The 18213-nt window shown below is 37.0% G+C and overlaps 1 protein-coding gene across 1 annotated transcript; it reads left to right on the top strand.

The window, feature by feature from the left end:
• The first annotated feature begins 6105 nt into the window (after positions 1-6105).
• On the top strand, positions 6106-18112 carry LOC143465989 (uncharacterized). Its single transcript, XM_076964557.1, has 16 exons — positions 6106-6328; positions 6704-6962; positions 10538-10619; positions 10771-10845; positions 10986-11100; positions 11175-11237; positions 11338-11383; positions 11590-11680; positions 11797-11940; positions 14588-14654; positions 14884-14932; positions 15035-15141; positions 15210-16347; positions 16421-16513; positions 16583-16652; positions 17024-18112. Exons 2-16 carry the CDS (start codon positions 6811-6813, stop codon positions 17435-17437), a joined length of 2706 nt encoding a protein of 901 aa, XP_076820672.1. The 5' UTR covers positions 6106-6328; positions 6704-6810; the 3' UTR covers positions 17438-18112.
• Positions 18113-18213: the final 101 nt, after the last annotated feature.

Here is an 18213-nt window from a genome sequence, read left to right as displayed (position 1 = left end):
TCTTTACCTGTACAACACGCTTTTCAGCAGTGGCGCAATGGTGCTCAAAATTGGGTAAAGTCTTTTACCAATCAGAATGCGAAAGAGAAAATAATTATGTTCATCGATTTTAACTTGTGGCAGCAGTTGGCGCTACATTTACACATAAAAATGGGCTTAAAACATGCAAGATAGCAATAATAGAATTGTGCTATAAGATGGTAGGTTAGCATGGCCACAAAACAGTTCCTAAGTTAAGTTACGAATTAAGTTTCTGACTTTCATGCTATTACGCTGAAACCAGTTTTAGCACTCCGCAGTGGAGGGTAGTCGATACTTTAAAAGTATATCGTCGGTGATGGTACCGGTACTTGGCAAAAAATACACCGACGGTTCCGGTACCCGGCAGTATTTCAAAAAAGTAGTTCGGTAATTTGCTGGTACACGGTACCGGTACTTTTTGTACAGCGGATCCTATTGCAAGTGCAATTGTTTGCAGATATTACAACCACGCTAAAGGTTACTTCAGGTCAAAAAATATGTGAACTCACTCTTTGCGACTTTAGCAGACATTTTTAGATAAATAAAGAACAAAAAAGCGCAAAATTGGCATTAAGTTTTAATAAAATGAAATTTTAAAAAACAAACTTCTCAAAACCTTAAAGTGTGAAAGTTTGCTCAGTCAAATCAAGTCTTTGCAAAAACTGACGTGAGTCAGTCTCGAGCTGAGTCACTGACTCGCGTCAATACAGCTCTTTAAATACAGTATGACTTGAGCCATGTCCTGTCCCAAAACACTGCGATTAATTCACTTAATAATTATAATATGCGTTGCAATGTTTGTTTTTAGAGGGCGTAAACACAGACAGCCGGTCCCCCTGGAGGCGGGCCCGACGCGACCGTTTCGCTTGCCATAACCTGTCCTAAGCCAGAGGTGGGCAGTCAATAGTTTTAAAGTACCGTCCGTAACGGTACCGTTTTTTGGTAAAAAAATATACGGTTCCGGTTATCGGTACTATTTTAAAAAGATAGGTCGGTACTCGGTACCGGTACTTTTTGTGTAAAAGATGCTGCTGCGAATGCAATGTTTGCCGCTCATATGCCCCCGGTAAAGGTTATTCCAGGTCAAAACACATGTCACGTTAATGGCTTGCAGTTTTACTTGACATTTCTAGATAGGAAAAGATCAACAGATGCTAAAATTAGCATTAAGGATTAATTAACATGTATTTTTAAAAACATACTTGTTAAAACTTTGAAATTATTACGTGAAAAGTACTGAGTACCGGGACCGATTGAAATTTCTTGAAAAAATCAATTCGGTACAGAGATTTGGTACTTTTTTTCAAAAGTAGCTACGGTACCGGTATCGGTACTGAAAAAGTACCGCGGTACAGTAATTCGGTGCTATAGTACCGCGGTACAGTAATTCGGTGCTATAGTACCGCGGTACTGCCCAAACCTATGCCTAAAGCCACTACAGCAAGTATAGGCATATAAACTATACCATTTCAAGTAGCTTGTAAATATACATTTAAAAATCTTAATAAGCAGAAATGATTTCGTTAAAGCTTGTTACTGAAGGTGTAAAGGAATTTTCAATGTGATAAACAGCTGAAGCAATTTTGTTGTGTTTGTGGTATCTGATTTATTCAACTGTTTGACCTTGGTCAATAAAGAACTTAATTTAGTCACTGAGCATACAAGTCAGTGGTTTGACCTTGGCATTGGGAGGAGTCATTACAGCACCCGTTAAAAATATAACAAGTGGAGAGCAATGTTCCCTCTAAGCTGCGCGCGTGCGCAAATGCGCACTGCTGACACGGTCTCCGCGCACAGAAAATCTGTGCTGCGCACAAGAAAAAAATCCAACCTGAATTGAAAATGAAATAAACGCATAATAATGGCCACAGTGCGCACGTGGCACGTCTGATGTTGCTCACAGTAGTCCAAGGGACCGCTCAGGGAGGTAGTGTGTTTGCTCAGACTCGTGAAAAATTAGAGGGAACGTTGGTGGAGAGACAATAACGCCCAACTCGGTCAAATATCGTAAGCTCAAGGGCCCTTTTCTTTAGCTTTCTGTGTTTGACAAGTGTAGTATTGTGGCGTTACGCCCCACGGTTTTGGACATTTTCCTTTAACTTTCCGTTTTCGTCCTTAACTTTCATTCTTGCGTTAATTACTTTTCTTTATGTACCCTTGCGTTTCCAACTTTGTTGACTTCAGAATACAATGCTTTAAATCATGTTTGTCAGTTCGTAAAAGAAGTTTTATCAGTTTTTTTTATTTTTTTTGTTCTGCTGAGCACGTGCAGTACCGAGATGAACTTGCAACCTTCAACAATTTAAGAAGGCAATTATAGCCTCCGTTATTTCGGGCAGCTTTATCTCTTATTAAAGCAGTCGGCCACAGTATCATTACGAAAACAATACGATGACAAACCGACAAACGCTTTTGTATGCTTTTATGTTGCTCTTGAATATGTCCAGGGTTTTTCCAATCGAGCTATGTTGGTGGATATCACCCGTGATACATATAGGTATAGAATAATTTATGTACAGATATTACGATAACTATAAACGTCAGGTTTTCCTCTAACTATAAACCTTTACTGTACAATGGGACGCAAAACTGCATCAGCTGAAAGAAAAAGATACACATCTCAAAATTACCAAAAGGTGCAGACGTACTCCGACTGCAGAAATAGAAATATTTAACTTATTTATTACATAAAACAACTAACAAGTTTCTTATTAGGTTACATTATTTCACTCATTAGAGTGGAAATATAAACACGTAAAATTAAATCATTGTAAGTTATACATCGGAAAAAATTGAGTTTAAAAATTAACTAAAAATATGCAAACAGCATAATCATGAAAATAAAGTCCTAGAAGCCTTTAAAGAAAATAACCCCTGTACCTCAATGAATAGAAACTCTAAAATTAAACATCCTTTGCATCACAAATTTTCAGGCTTGTCCATGGGACATTTTTTTCTGTCCCATCCCATCCCATCCCATAGCAATTCATGCCTGTCCCATCCCATCCCATCCCATGCCATCCCATCAAAATACAATTCAATAAATGTTATTAAATTTATGGAAATTTAAGTCTAATGTCTATTAGAATTGACTACATGTACAAAGAGAGATACAAAACGACAAAATTTATTGACTTTGTTAACTTTAAAGTTCAGAAAAGTTGTCTATCTATGACAATTTATTATCATTGGTACTCATATTCCGAGTCACTGTGCTCATTTAGCAAATTTTCAATGCCATGGGAATTGCAATTCGTGCTGTCCCATCCCATCCCATCCCATGGGACATTTCCCATGGACAAGCCTGCAAATTTTACATGACCTCATAAAGAGCAACTCTGTAAAACTAACGGTTTCCATTCCCATTGCTTATCTCGTACGGATCAACTTCGTTTGAGGGTTCCCAAAATTACGGAAGACGTAGCAATCTATCCTAAAGCATCCGAGGTCAGGACTCCCCCGGAAAAAATTGTGTTTACATTATAGTCTAAAATGCATAAAATGTTGGGTTTTCTGTCCCAAAACGAACTACCTGAGACTTGTTTGTGCATTTCTTATCAGTTTATGGCTCCCTCAATGTTCCTTTAGGGCCCCAACATCTCACACCCTTCATTCCTTTGTAGCTATCGAGCGCCTGATACCTCAGAAGCTTGCCAACAGAGAATACAACATTTTCTTTGTCTTGGCAAGATGCCTTAAATCACGTGAGCGTTTGAACATCAATCTATATGAAAGAAATCTCAGAGCACTAGGAGATGAATTTTCACGAAGGTTGGATTTATACAGCTTTCCCTTATTCTAAATACAGTTCAAAACTTCAAATTGCTAATTAGCATGAACCAGTGAATGACTCCTATCCTGAAGAACTGCGACCAAGTTAACAATAACAATACTGAAAAATGCAATACCCGAAAAAGTTAACAATAATACTCGTATGCAATGATTTTTCTATTAGAGCGCGTATACACTAACAAGAAGGACCCCTTGGAGGGGGCTGAAGGCGACTGACTCGCTCGCCTCACCCTAAGGCTACTACTGTTTGTGGCCTATTTTGCTGTAGTAGTTATGTTGGGCTCCTACGCCATTCTTGACCTGCTAGACCTCATTGTTTTAGGGCTTTAGGCCATACTTTTTCTTTGTTTTGCCCATCGATTAATTTAATTACGATTTTTTTATGCAGCACATTTGATCTATAAGTAGCGTTACACCAAAAACGTTTAAACTCCTTTTAAAATATCATTTCTGAAGCTTTTAACCGTGAGCGCATTCTTTCGGTCATTATCCAAGATTCATGACCATACTTCAGAATAGGAAGGAAAACTGACTTCAAAATTGAGAATTTTGCACTATATGCTTTTTGGAGATCAACGCAGTAAGCGTAGACATCTTTTACGTATTCCCAAGATTTTTCGAAAATTTTCTTAAGAGTGAAAATTCGATTCGTTGTTCTCCGATAGGGAAGAAAACCTGTGTGTCCTCAAGTTGTGTCTCATCAATTTCACGGCATCGTTTTTCAAGACAGTTGAAAAGGTAGACTAAGCAGAGAAATGCCCCTATAATTAGAACACCTTTCCTTGCCACCCTTATTGTGTATTGGAATGATAACATCCATTTGCTAATCTCTTGGTGTTTTACCTGAACTTCATGCCGCTTGACACACTTGGGTCAGCCAGAAGATTCCTCCTAGGTTCATGGCCTTCAACATTTCAGATCGGATTTCATCATATCCCGCCGTCTTTCTAGCTTTTAAGGATCTTACAGCTTGGGTAACTTCGGCCTCAGTGAGATTACTTTCTTCTCCGAAATATATTGTTTGTGTGTTAGTTGATGTTTCAGCGACAGGGTTCAATACATCTTTAAAATATTTTCCCCTTCTGGTAAGGATGTCATCCTCTTTGGTTACGAGGTCAGCCTGTTGGTTTTTAATAGAATTTGTAGTTGATGACTTCTTGTCCAACAATATGCGGATGAATTTCCCAAATAATTTATTAGCCGTTCTGTAGTCCGACTACAACTTTTGTCCAAATTCCTTCCGAGTCTGCTCTTTGGGCTGTTTCAATGTCTGTGCCGCAGCTTTTCGAGCCTCAGTATACCGAGCTCGTAAAGGAGATGAAGACCTGTCAAGGGGCCAGTCTTTGTAAGCAGCCTTCTTTGCTCGAATGACTTCTTTAACTATGGGGTTCTTTTCTCACTATTTCTCGCCAAACCGAACCGTTTCCGCCCGCAAGCACTTGTGACAGATGCTATAGGACCGCGGACTTAATCAGCGTCCATTCCGCTTCAGTGTCCTTCGTGCATCCTGAAAGTTCATTGAAGTTGATTGACAAGTTGCCAGCGAAAAAGGTACTTATAAGTTTTCTAAACTTGAATTTTTATTTTAGTGCGCAAAGTAGGATATATTCTGCGATATTTCAAAGTACTTTATAAATTTCGTAAAATCTTTTCCCGCAGTCTATATTTAGTTTAATTTATGTTGTACATTTTAGCCTATTTAATAATATTAATACATTTATGCTAATGTATTCAAAAATTTGCTAGCAAATTAAATAAAAAACAAAGTTAATACGAAAATCTGTGTTTTTTTCTCGCCATCTTTGTTTAAATATCTTTTGTTTAACAGACAGAAAAGCCGTTTATGTTTATGGACATGCGTCCTTCATAAATTTATGAAGTGTTATGTTATAAATATGAAGTCATTTGGTTAAATTCATATGCAGTAAGATGGTAAATCAATGAACGTATTATAATCATTAATTTCAAATATTCAACATCATTGTCGACCAAAATACAATACACAAAGTTTTCAAAGAAAGCTTTTTAGATAAAAATTTCACCAACCTTAGAAGTGATTTGTACTGAGAAGATATTAAAATCGTATCATTAAAAACTTGGTAATTGGAAATGCACTTTTAACTGTGTATCATTTTTGCCGTTAGGCAGCGCCCCGGGTAAACTAGGCGATTCACAGAAAAAGGCAAGAACGCATTGGAGAGATGACGAGAAAGAACGATCTGTGAAAAAAAGAGAGAAACAAGGCCGAGCAATAAAATGAACCTACCTTCTTACATCGTCGCACTTTGTAGAAATGTTTGGCAAAGAAGTGCAGTCAGGTTGATTTCCAAATTTTTGCTTTTTCATGTTGGTTATGGATGTTTGTGCGTAAGCAGCAACAATTTATCATGCTGATGCGTATAAAAGCATATGCGCTCTCTAGTTTCTGACATTTCATTGATCAGTGTACCCAGCTAGGTACTTTGTTCGTAAGACCGTGTTTAACGTAGCGAGTAAACCGTGTTATAGAAATCAGGTAAGCTATAGTCCTATTTTGATGTTTTATATTGCACGTAAAGAAAGTGCATTTTGCTTTGCTGATTTTTTTATCCTTCAAAAATTTGGATAAGATACTTGTTTACTGTACTCTATTCATTTTCTTTTCCAAATAACGTATAAGCTACTTTTTTTTCTGGAAAAATATTTTAACGAATGCCAAAACGCTCCTTTCGAAATATAGTGAAAAATGTTTCATTGGCTGACTAAAGAGTGCCATTTATTTTTTTAACGATTTATCTTATAGTTTTCCTTGCAACTTTTGCTGCATTTGGAATTATGCTGCGTCCGAGATTAATAAAAAATGTTTTATCGATTGCTCATCCGTGCGTAACGTTTTCTTTTGTTACCTTAGACTTGCGCAAGAATGACGTCACGGTCCCGTGCTGACGCTCTATCTGCGCATGCGCGCTGGACTAAAACTGCAGCGTTTGGAGAAGTAACTAGTCTTTCGGTTGGGAAATGGCGGTGGATAAAGATACAAAGTGGATCTATTCTAAAGATTTCCTTGAGAAGACTCCCAGTCGAAAAGATGGAATTGATGCAGAAAAAGAACTCAGCTATCGTCAGCAAGCCGCCAATCTTATACAAGACATGGGCCAAAGACTATCTGTGTAAGTTTTTCATTCTGTTACCATACGGTAAATCTAGGCTAAGCCTATATTGAAAATGATGGCTTAACTAGCCAAGCTTAACTAGCAAAATAATTTGTATTGATTTTTTTTATAATTAATTGCTGTATTATTTATTGTGCTCCTTTATAGTTTAGTCAGTTTTATCTTTTACTTAAGTACTCTCGAAGAAAAAGGCCTAAAAATTGTAGCTTATGAATTAATTTTATCAATGTATGCTGTGACCATATAATGTTACTATACGCTGTTATGAAAACTAGTCTTTTCATCTTCTGGTAGTAATTTGGAAGTAGGTTTATTATAACTAGGCTACAACCATAAAGCATTAAGGTTCTTAAAATGAATGAATGAAAAACTAAGTTTATGGGAAACCTGGTCTCGTACTTTTGTTGTCCCAAATAAAGGCATGACTGCATTGAAATAGAATTAGGATTTATGAAGTAATAGATGATATAATATGTTATGATATACTTCCTCATTATACTATCTCGCTTTGAAAGTGAGAGACTAAAATCACTGTCAGTAAACTACCCTGATTATTAAAGATATGCCAATGTTAAACATAGGAAAAACAATATATTGTTCATGTTACTGATGCGCCAGCACAGTTTTTTGCCAATGCATCAGTTAATGCTTTGCATAACCTTTGACTTTTTTTGAGAACTGCTTTTGAGCCTTTTATTAGTTCTTTTAATGTAGAACGTTTATTCGTATCAAAATATAATTTTTTAAACCTTTAAAGAAAAGAACTACCCATCATATGTATTTATTGCATAGAACTACACATCACAGACTATAGAGCCAAAGTCACTCTAACAGATGTGTTATTATTGGAGCATACAGGGTTTTGCGTTGGTGACCGCTAAGAAACTGCAACCTACTAAAAATTAAACTTTAACGGCTAATTTTATGGTGTAGTTGCAGGAATGAAAATTTTAAGGAACCTTATTGGTCTCCAAAAAACTTCTTAACAAAATGCTGTGAACATATTTCTAAATGTAGGTTCCCAACATTAAAAATTCGCAAGTTAGCTGTCGAGGTTTAGAAAAAACTGAAAATGGTATATTGCGTGATGCAGTGTGCAAGAAAAATATAACATTGCATTAAATGTTGCCTTTGTGAAAGGTCACAAACATCGGCCGATGCATCAATAAAAATGAGCATTGCTAAGCCGAAACATCACTACTAATTGTTATGATACAATGTTTGTTTTTATTGCTGAAGGTAATATATATGGCACTTGTTTCAAGGTTTCTTCAGATTATTGGCTGAATTCAGACTAAGGGTGTCTTTATCTGAATTATTAATGATCAAAAATTGGCAAAAATTTTAATTAAAAACAAACTCAGTAAACAGATTGTTAGCCAGAGTGGAAATTGTGTCACCTTACAGCATAAGATTAATCGACATGCATGCCGAATATGTTGATCACCGTTGTATGATCAATACACTAAGGAAAACTGGTTGTTTAAACGCTAAGTTCATAGATAGATAGATACATAGACAAAGAATTTGACTTCATTTGACCCATGTCATCATTTATGTTTGTGCACACACGATTTCATGTAAAATACTGCCATTTTTTCTATTTGGGTGCATTAATGAGACTCATCAAGGTACACACCGAGCTTTTACATGTTCATGGCAAAAATGGTAACTAGAGTGTACGTCATAGGAGTTTAGCTGATGTTCAATTAGGCGTCAAGCAGTAGGTGGTGCTAAATTTTTGAATTTGCCCATGTTGTCTGATTACCTATGACATCTTCGTCAATTTCCTTTTGCTTATAATACCTAAACAAGAAATATTTTTCAAAACTATTTTACCAGAATATTTATCTGGTAGTTTTTTTTCATATAAGATTAACATGTTTTTGGCTTTGCCCATTACTTTAAGAAACTTACAGTAATTAGAGTGCAAGTCATAGTGAACATACAACTTTTTCGTTCATGCCACTCCACTGTGCATTAAATCTTAAAATAGGAGCCCCCTATAAAAAACTTAAGAATCGAAGTTTGCTCGTATACTTTTGCAAAATAAAACATTTGAATATATCCCTTCCTAGAGTATAAATGCCATTCTGCTGAATGAATAACTATTGGAACAAAATTCTGTTTCTTTTTATTGAGTTCTACAAGCTTGTCAATCAGATATTTACACGATATACAGTTAATTTTAGGGGCTGAGACTGCACGTTTTGTAAGGCTTTAAGTTTTTGGTCGATACAATTTAATAAACTTAAAATTGCTCTTCGATAATATAAGGTTCCAGGCTGATTAAACCGAAGATACCCTAACCCACATCTGTGAGTTTTATAGTCCTTGGGTTGAACTGTCCATGATTTGAATTAACAGACCACTAAATAGTTTTAGGGTTTTAAAAGGGAAGACTTATCATTAATGTTGCTTGTAACTGCTAATACAGTCGAATCTGGTTAATTGCATTCTGGATAATTGCATAATCCGTTTTATTGCACGAAGAGCGCAAATCTCAAACCATAGTCTATCATTTGTAAAGATAATACTTCAAAGCTGTTTCTTCGGTGGTCTAACACCCGACGTACCTGATGAGCCCTTTCTTGGATTTCCATCGGATGAAGTTCAATCTGAATTAGAACTGGATGCATACACACAATACCTAAATCTTGATGATGGTCTTGAAGTAGCAGGGGTTCAAGATGATGACGTAATACGTGAAGAAGTTTTACGAAACAAACAATTTAAAAAAGATGACATCAACGAAGAAAGCTCTGTTGACGCAATCGCTGCGACTGCACCAAAAAATAAAGAAGTTCTGCATTCACTTGATAAAATTCGCGGACGACTACAGTTTGAAGGGGCGACCATGACCACATTTGTTCGTTTGAAACACAAATGCAAGAAAGCATAGAAAATAAAATTAAACAAACAACAATCGCGCGGTATTTTTATTATTTAAATAGAGTGTTTTGTTTTGTTTGGATGAATTGATGATCGCAATACACAATAAATGTTAGTGTTTTGCGCATTGGGGGGTTGACGTCTTTACACGTGACCAGCTTTGCATGTCAAGTAAGACAATAAGTGGACTTTGCACTTGCGCATAAACCCATAATTTGTTTAATCGCATAAAAGGCTTGGCACATTGACTATGCAATTAACCGGATTAGACTGTATTAATAAAATTTAATTTTTAAGGTGCATCGAAATTTCGGCTGGCCGCTTTAATTTAGCCAAATCCAAAAAAAATATGATTTCGTATGATATGACCCTTAACAATTATATTAATTATTTAACACAGCACCTGTGGCAAAACTTTAGCTGAAATATAATTTATTCACACTATATGTTGATAACTAGCTTTTTCACTTGTATGCACATATATGTAAAAACAAATAAAATGAGATATATATCTGTTTTTAGCTCTTGGGCCACATTGTTGTTTTCAGGAAGTGGGCAATAGCTAAGCAATGTTTGTAATGTGATGTCATTGCGGTCGTTTGGTAAAAACTGTTGCTCAATCTTACATATACGTGACAAACTTCTTTTTTCTTAGCTTGACCTTCTCATTATTTTTGCAGAAATCAGCTGACAATCAACACAGCAATTGTATATATGCATCGTTTTTATGTTTATCATTCTTTTGCCGTATTTTCCCGTTACGTAAGTTACATACTTATTTTTGCTTAATTTATTTATCTTAAGTATATATTTGTTAAGCATGTTGAGTACACTTTGTATGATATTGAGGTTTTTATCTAATGTAATTGTGTTAATTTTAAAGTGATGCCCCAAATTCATTTATATTATGCAGGCGATTGCACCTACTGCTCTATTTCTTGCTGCAAAAGTCGAAGAACAGCCAAAAAAATTGGAGCATGTTTTAAAAGTAAGAAATGCGTAAAACCCTGGTTTTAAATGGGTTGTTAGCACATAGGAGGATATTTACAAATGCCAAACATTTAGCATCCGTTTCTTGCTATTATTAGAAAATGATTGGCTTTGAAATACAGTACTGTCGCATTACAGATTTGTCACGCATGTCTACATCCAGACAAACCCCATTTAGACACTCACAGTGAACCTTACCTCAAACAGGCTCAAGAACTAGTGCAGAATGAACTTGTTTTGTTGCAAACTTTGGGTAAAGTTGTTGATTTTCCACTGCCTTGTCCTTGTTATTTTAAATTTCAGTTAACACAATGTGGTTGTTTGCAGGTTTTGATATATCTGTGGACCACCCTCATACCCATGTTGTGAAGTGTACACAACTAGTTAAAGGTAAAACATCTTCACAGACTAGTGATCTATATTGATTTACTTGAGTTTGTTTGATTTTTGGCGGACAAATATTTATCACACATGTTGTGTGTGGTTTCAGCCAGCAGAGATCTTTCACAGATGGCATACTTCATGGCAACAAACAGGTAACAGCCATCACTTGTGTTTCAAAAACCTTTTCTTTGTATATATATCTCATAGCAACAGGCAATATTTCTGTAGTAAAAGATTTCTATTTAGCCTTTTATTTAGTGGCTGTATTACTTCCTGTAGATGTTATCTGCTGTGTGCTAATTTAATACTTAAATTTTGATTTTAAATTTTAAATCAGTAACCATCAATACTTATGTAGTTTACACTTGACAAAATTCTGTCTGCTTTACAAGCCAACAGTTGTTGCTGCTATGTGCATTCACCTGTCTTGTAAATGGTCAAATTATGAGGTAGGAAAATATATGTAGGTAATTTATTATTTAGATTGAAACATTCCATAATTTTTAATTTATATCATGCTGTGTGTTCATGCATTTATGATATTAAGATTAAGATGTCGCTTTAGATTCCCCTTTCATCTGATGGTAAAGCATACTGGGCGTATATGGATCCTTCTATATCTGAATCGTTGCTTGATACTATTATCAGTGAATTTCTGAAAATTTTAAACAGATGTCCCACCAGATTGCGTAAGCTGAAGAATTATCGGGTATGTTAATTTTCATTTTTAGTATTGCTAACTTATGTCCGTTATCCCTATAAGCTGGCTTAATTTGGGGTAAGTTGTTTGTTTTCCAATTTTGTTGTTAAGTTTAGTGTTTGGAGATTAGTAATTTTATCTGAAAAAGTTAAAAGCAAGGTTTAATGGGAAAAAAGCGTTACATTGAATTAGTCAAGCTTGCTGCAGATCGGATTTTTGAAGTTGTATCTTGCGTAGAGGTGTTTGAATGTAGAGTGTATTCACCCGAAGAATACCAGCACTAAATATGTAAATAGAAAAAAAGAATAGAAGGCTTTTAATAAATGTTACTAAAGACCTAAGATCATCAGATATAGGCACAATTGCAATTAAATTTTGCTTAAAGTCACCCTTTCAACATAACGTGTTTTGTTTGTGTTTGCATATCCTGTACACAGGCTTCGGTCACTCTTCAGATGTATTTGATTTTGAGTTGTATTGCTGGATCATAGCAAATGGTAAAGCGCTCTAGTTAGCTCACCTGTTCCATAATTACCCTCTTGATCTTGGTATTTACTGGCTTGCAACCTTCATAATTTGGTTTGGTGATAAATAAATGGCACTCTTAATGTCTGCCGCTGTTTAAGAACCAGCCCAAACTAGGAGAAGGTGGCCACACCAAGAGTGTCTGGAGGGTAAATATTATTGGTTGGGCCAACTAATGGGTCTACGCAGAATATGATAGTACCATATCTACATGAATGAAAATGTTTAAACTTCTGTTTAAATAAAAGGTAAGATGTAGTCATTTAAAGCCTTGTCACTCAGTTTGTGTGAAACTCACGTATTTAATCTTGTAACTATCTTCATATACAGTCGTGGCCAAAAGTTTAAAACCAAACCGTGAATTTTGAGAAAAACAATTCTCCGTCCTATTTCTTGACGCTTTTTTACTTATTTCTTGCTAAACTAAATATAAGTCAAAGTAATAAGAACTTATATTGTATTTTGCATCAAAATCTCAAATGTTTACTATTTGGTGAGTCCTCCTTTCGCTTTGATGGCAGCCTTGATTCGTCTGAGCATACTTTCGATCAAATTCTTGCCAAGTTCTACAGGAATTTCACGGATCCAGACTAATTTGATTGCTTCAATTAGGGAAGGAATACTCGAGGGATGTTTTTCAGCAACTTTATTTTTAAAAAAACCAAAAGTTTTCGATAGGGTTAAGATCAGGACTGTTCCCCGGCCACTGCAGAGGAGTAATTTCCTAGCCCTAAAAACTCTGTTACTACCTTTGAACGATGGCATGGGGCTCCATCTTGCATAGAAATCGTGCACCGGCATGTGCAGTTGTAGCTTCTCCTTCCTTTAAGTCCAAGTATTTCCGGCCGTTCATCGTGGTTCCTGGTTTTAGAAAAAAGATTCCGCTTTACCTTTGGTCGAAATGGCTCCCCATATCATCACACTAGGTAGATGTTTCATCGTTTGCCGGGTATACTTTTCATCAAATCATGTTCCTGAGGGTCGATGGACATTTCTTTTTCTTGCACAAAACTGTTGGACACTTGATTCGTCCGAAAATAAAACTTTAGACCATTGGGCAGAAGTCCAGTCTTTGGGCTGCAATGTCATTAGGAGGCGCTTCTTCTTCATCGCTGGTGTAAGCCTCGGTTTTCTTGCTGGTTTTCGTGACTTAAAACCAAATTCTACAACTTAACGGCGGCTAACAGTCCTCCTGCTCACTGGAATACCGGCTTCATTCATTTTTTTGGCTGAACATGTTGGAGACTTCACCACTTGCCTTTTCATGAAGATGTCAGCTCTAGGAGTTGTTTTCCAGAGACGACCACTGTGTTTTGTATCAGTATAAGTTTCTGATTTCTTAAAATTTCACAATTGCCTGAATCACAGCAGTTTTACTAAATCCAAGCTGCTCACCTATTTGACGTTTTGTGTAGCCTTCCCTGTGGAGAACAATAATTTGACATCGCTGAACCTCCGAAAGAGCGCACATTTTACCCATTTTAGACAGATAAATAATCGGAAAGGTAATCTCTACTGGCTAATATTCAATTGATATTTGCTAAATAATGACTGATTACATCAGATTTCTACCCAAAATAAAGATGCTGCAACTGAAACAATATCTGATGCAGTATTTTGACGTAATAAGAAAAAACGTCATAAATCAAGTCTGGTCTTAAACTTTTGGCCACGACTGTAGTTACTTTAAACGTAAAATCAGTTCACAAACTTAGTAGATGGCTCGTTCTTGTATTAATGGTTCAATTGCTCTCATGAGATTGGTCTGTACTTTGTAATTTTGCTTCGGCGTGCTTGTTGCTCTGTTATCTTTGCTTGTGGTCGAAGCCATTGTGGACTAGGCAGTCTCGTGTGTATAAAGCACAGGGTATAGCTGCAAATCTCGCGTCAGTGGGACCTTGTTGGCAACGTGCTTTATAGTGCCATTTTGCACTACTACATGGTGCCGGTCCAAGGTAGAGACTTGATAGCATGGCAGGGCTTGCTTTCACTCCAGAACAGAAATATATGTCACAGCTCATTTATGTTACGCACAGCTAGCAATGTTGGAACAAAAATACTGGTCATCATCTGCACATTTTATGTGTTACTCAATTGGTGCTTTGGGTTTCACAAAATTTCTTTTTTGCAGCCTGCCCAGTCTACAAAAGCAGATGGAGAATCAAGGCAAGATGCTTCATCTTCCAAATCATCAAATAGTAAGTTTTTGTTATTAGGATTAGTAGTATTCAATTCAAATGTTCTCTTCGCATTGCTTTAGTTTAGTGGCAACTGGGTGTCAGTTTTGCCCTTGATGTTTGAAAGTCGTTTACTTTCTGCTGAGTTACAATAGGCTGCCCAAAAGCGTGTACAACTGTACATAGCACATGCATGCTTCACTTTCAAGATTTCCCAAGGAAGGTTTGATAATGTTTGAGTCTTTTGCAGGCCAGCAAGGACATAGCCGAGCACAGGTCCCTTCATCAGCAACAGTGAAGTATGTTTAATTGATTATGACCAAGTTATGCTGTTTCTTCTACTTCAAAAATAAAATGTATTGTATAGCGTAAAGCAAACTTTAAAGAAAATTAAAATCTAGGGAAAAGAAACCAACCATGTCAATTGAGGAATACAAGAGAACACGTCCCCCACAACAGACGAAATCCAGTCATCCATTAAATAAACCTCCTCCTCCCTCACACACAGGTAATTAAGACACTCCTCATCAGATTTCACCCAAGCTCATATAAAGCATGATTTTATTGTGTCTGCAGGGGCAGTTAAAAAGACTGACAGCCATGGACCACCCAGTCATTCCGGTCATGATGTTTCAAGAACAAGTCATGCTCTACCTCATCATAGTCAGCCCAAACCTAATTATCTGAAAGATTTCGGGACCAAACCATCTCACCCGTTTCACAAAGCAGTAAATGAGTCACACAAACATGTTGTCCATGACCACAAGCCTGGGCCGGGAAGTGACCGAGTGAAAGCCAATGAACAACAGCACAATAAAAATATGATGAAGCCTCAGCCTCCCGGAATGGAAAAGAAACATGTCAAACCAATTGACCACCAAAAACCTTCCAAGCCACACAGCAATATCCATCACCCAGTTTCAAACTCGCTTCAACAAAAACATGTAGCTGATAACGATGATACACCTGCAGAGATTTTGGTTGTAAGCAAAGATTTAGAAGGAAGAATTCAGTCTGAGAAACTCTTGCAGAACGTTACAGCAGAATCTGCCGGACATTATCGGTCTGGAACCCATCCTGCTGCTTTGCCTCACCATTCGCAACGCAGTAATAATAACAGTGTTGCTAAAGATAACTATAATCCAAACGATTCATCACGCCACCATCATAGCGAAAAATTGCAAAATGCATGTGATGGTCGCCCTGTTGAATTGGCACGCCGACCTCATGATCAAAAGATTTTTCCTGGCGAGAGCTCACATGAACACAGCGGTAAAAATAAATTCCAGCTGGATTCAAAGCGAATGATTGAAATGTATCGAAAGCATCCTGACAAGCTGAAAAGCCTTCTAAAGCATAAAGCTCAATCTTCACCACTCACGCTGGAAGAAAAGAATATTTATGCTAAGTTGCAGGCAAAAGAAGAGGAAAAGCGAAGAAGGAAAGCTGCTGAAAATCAAGCCAAAATGAAACTACACAGTAAAACCCCAGCAGTAGATAATGAGTCTCATACCACACATGTAGATTCTCCTGCCGGTCCTCTCACTCTTCGAATCAAATTAGGTCCTAAGCCTGTAGAAAGTGGCACAAACACGTCTGTGGCTAAAATTGTTGGCTCTAGTTCTGGTTCGGGATCAGAGGCATCCCCTGTTCCTTCCCGTAAAAGGGCTCTTGCGGATCCTGCAGGCCATACAACTGCTAAACATTCACGCAGGTACCCAATTTTCACTCATAACTCCAAACAAGCGATTTTTATACTTTCATCACAAACGGTTTTCCATTTGTAGATCTGAAGATCGTCATAATCATTCTGGTGGTAATGGATCCAGCAGTGGTAATGGTACTGGCAAGCAGAAGCACCACAGCAAGCATCCATCAAAGTAAGGGTGGTGACCAAAGTTGTGTATTAAGTATATCTGAAAACCCTTTTATGCTGTATTTCTTTTTAGGTCTGGAAAGCATAATGAACCAATAGCTGAAGCTGTGTTTCAGAAGTCACTTTCAGATGCTATCACGAAGGTACCAAAGCATGACTACTAGGGCAAGATTTTATTGACCTAACAAAAAAATAAATTAATGTAGGTTGAGAATTTTATTAAACTGAACAATAAATTAATCCAAAGTCAGTCTAAACTGGCATCTGTGATGATACTGCCCTGTACTTCAAACATTTTCATGCAGTATTTTGCCCCCTGGTTGCACAGCAATCACACATGATTTTGTCTGACTTGATTATTGCACCACAATCGTTTAATGGCAACAATCTGTACTCAACAAAGATATCCAAAGCCATATTTTCCCACCAGTATTTTGACTTGATGTGCTTGATAAAAAGCTGACTTACTACCTAAGAGAAAAAATGTTTTTCCAAAGTCATGTGTACATTACAGGTACAACAAGCTGGAGGATCTGGAGTTCCCACTGTAACTTTAAAACGAGCTTCAAATGGAAAGGAATCAAACTTTTTTAGTTCAGCTTCCTTGAAACAAGATTTTGACCCGACGGCCCCAGTTTCTGCACAGATGCCTGATGAGATTTTTGAAGAAGAAAATGATGGCGGCACTTGCATTGCGCCACATCTTTCAAGATTTGGCTCGTTGGTCTCGTATGACTCTTCTCAATCGACACCAGAGCCGGGTGAAATCAAAGATGAAAGTCCTCCTTATATTAAAGGGCGCCCCAATCACTCCACTCAGAAAGCAAGTGGCTTGTTTTCCCCACCCATAGATTCAGGAATGCAGCATGTTATGCCAGGTTACGGATATTCCGGACAGTCTGAAACCGGATTATGTCATCGCCAGTAATGCAGAAATCATCCATACAGTAGGATTATGTGCTCCATGAAGTCTATTAAGTTAAATACACAGTTTAACCTGGAAAGTACTAAATGGTGAAATGGGTGAAATGTATCGTGCACATAGTCATAAATCACTGCCTGCATTAATTTCAAAGAAAACCATGCTACACAGGCTTTCTTAAGAAAGTCAGAATTTGTTGCGAGTAGGTGTTTTCAATTTGTGAATTACCTGTGTCATAAGTTATTACACTGTACATAATTATGTGTTGATTATTAATTTTGTGCCGTGGCCTGTTTTTTGCTTAATAGCAGTGGTATTGGTTAAACTGCGCAAAAAACAAAGAAAAAAGTATTAGAGCATTTTGATGCTGTTTTTCCTGTCTTTGTCATTACATGGTGTAGTTAATTTTCAACCCATGGATAACCATGAATAGCTGACGCTTAAAAATGTTACTTTCAGAAGCAAGGTTGTTTGTGCCGACCATTGTGGCTGTTGTTGTACAAATGGGTGGCAGTGAAATGCCAACATTTTAAGCTTGTTGCAACATTCAGCAATTTTTTCTCTTTTCGTTGAGTGGTCAAGTCATGTGTTTGAGATGCAAATTGGTGTATTCAGTGTGCTCTCATGTTATGTATTTTGTTAATAGGCAATTGCAAAACCAAAATAAAAACACCTATCTCATTTGACAAGCTTAATTTTTTGCATGTTTTATGTAATCGAGCATGGAAATGATCGAACTTCTTCCATCAAAATCAATATGCGATTGTGATGTAGTCAAAATT

This window comes from Clavelina lepadiformis, chromosome 7 (genome assembly GCF_947623445.1).
Source record: "Clavelina lepadiformis chromosome 7, kaClaLepa1.1, whole genome shotgun sequence".
Classification (NCBI taxonomy): Eukaryota; Metazoa; Chordata; class Ascidiacea; order Aplousobranchia; family Clavelinidae; genus Clavelina; species Clavelina lepadiformis.
The sequence above is the reverse complement of the archived record's forward strand: the minus strand, read 5'-3'. Positions and strand labels throughout refer to the sequence as shown.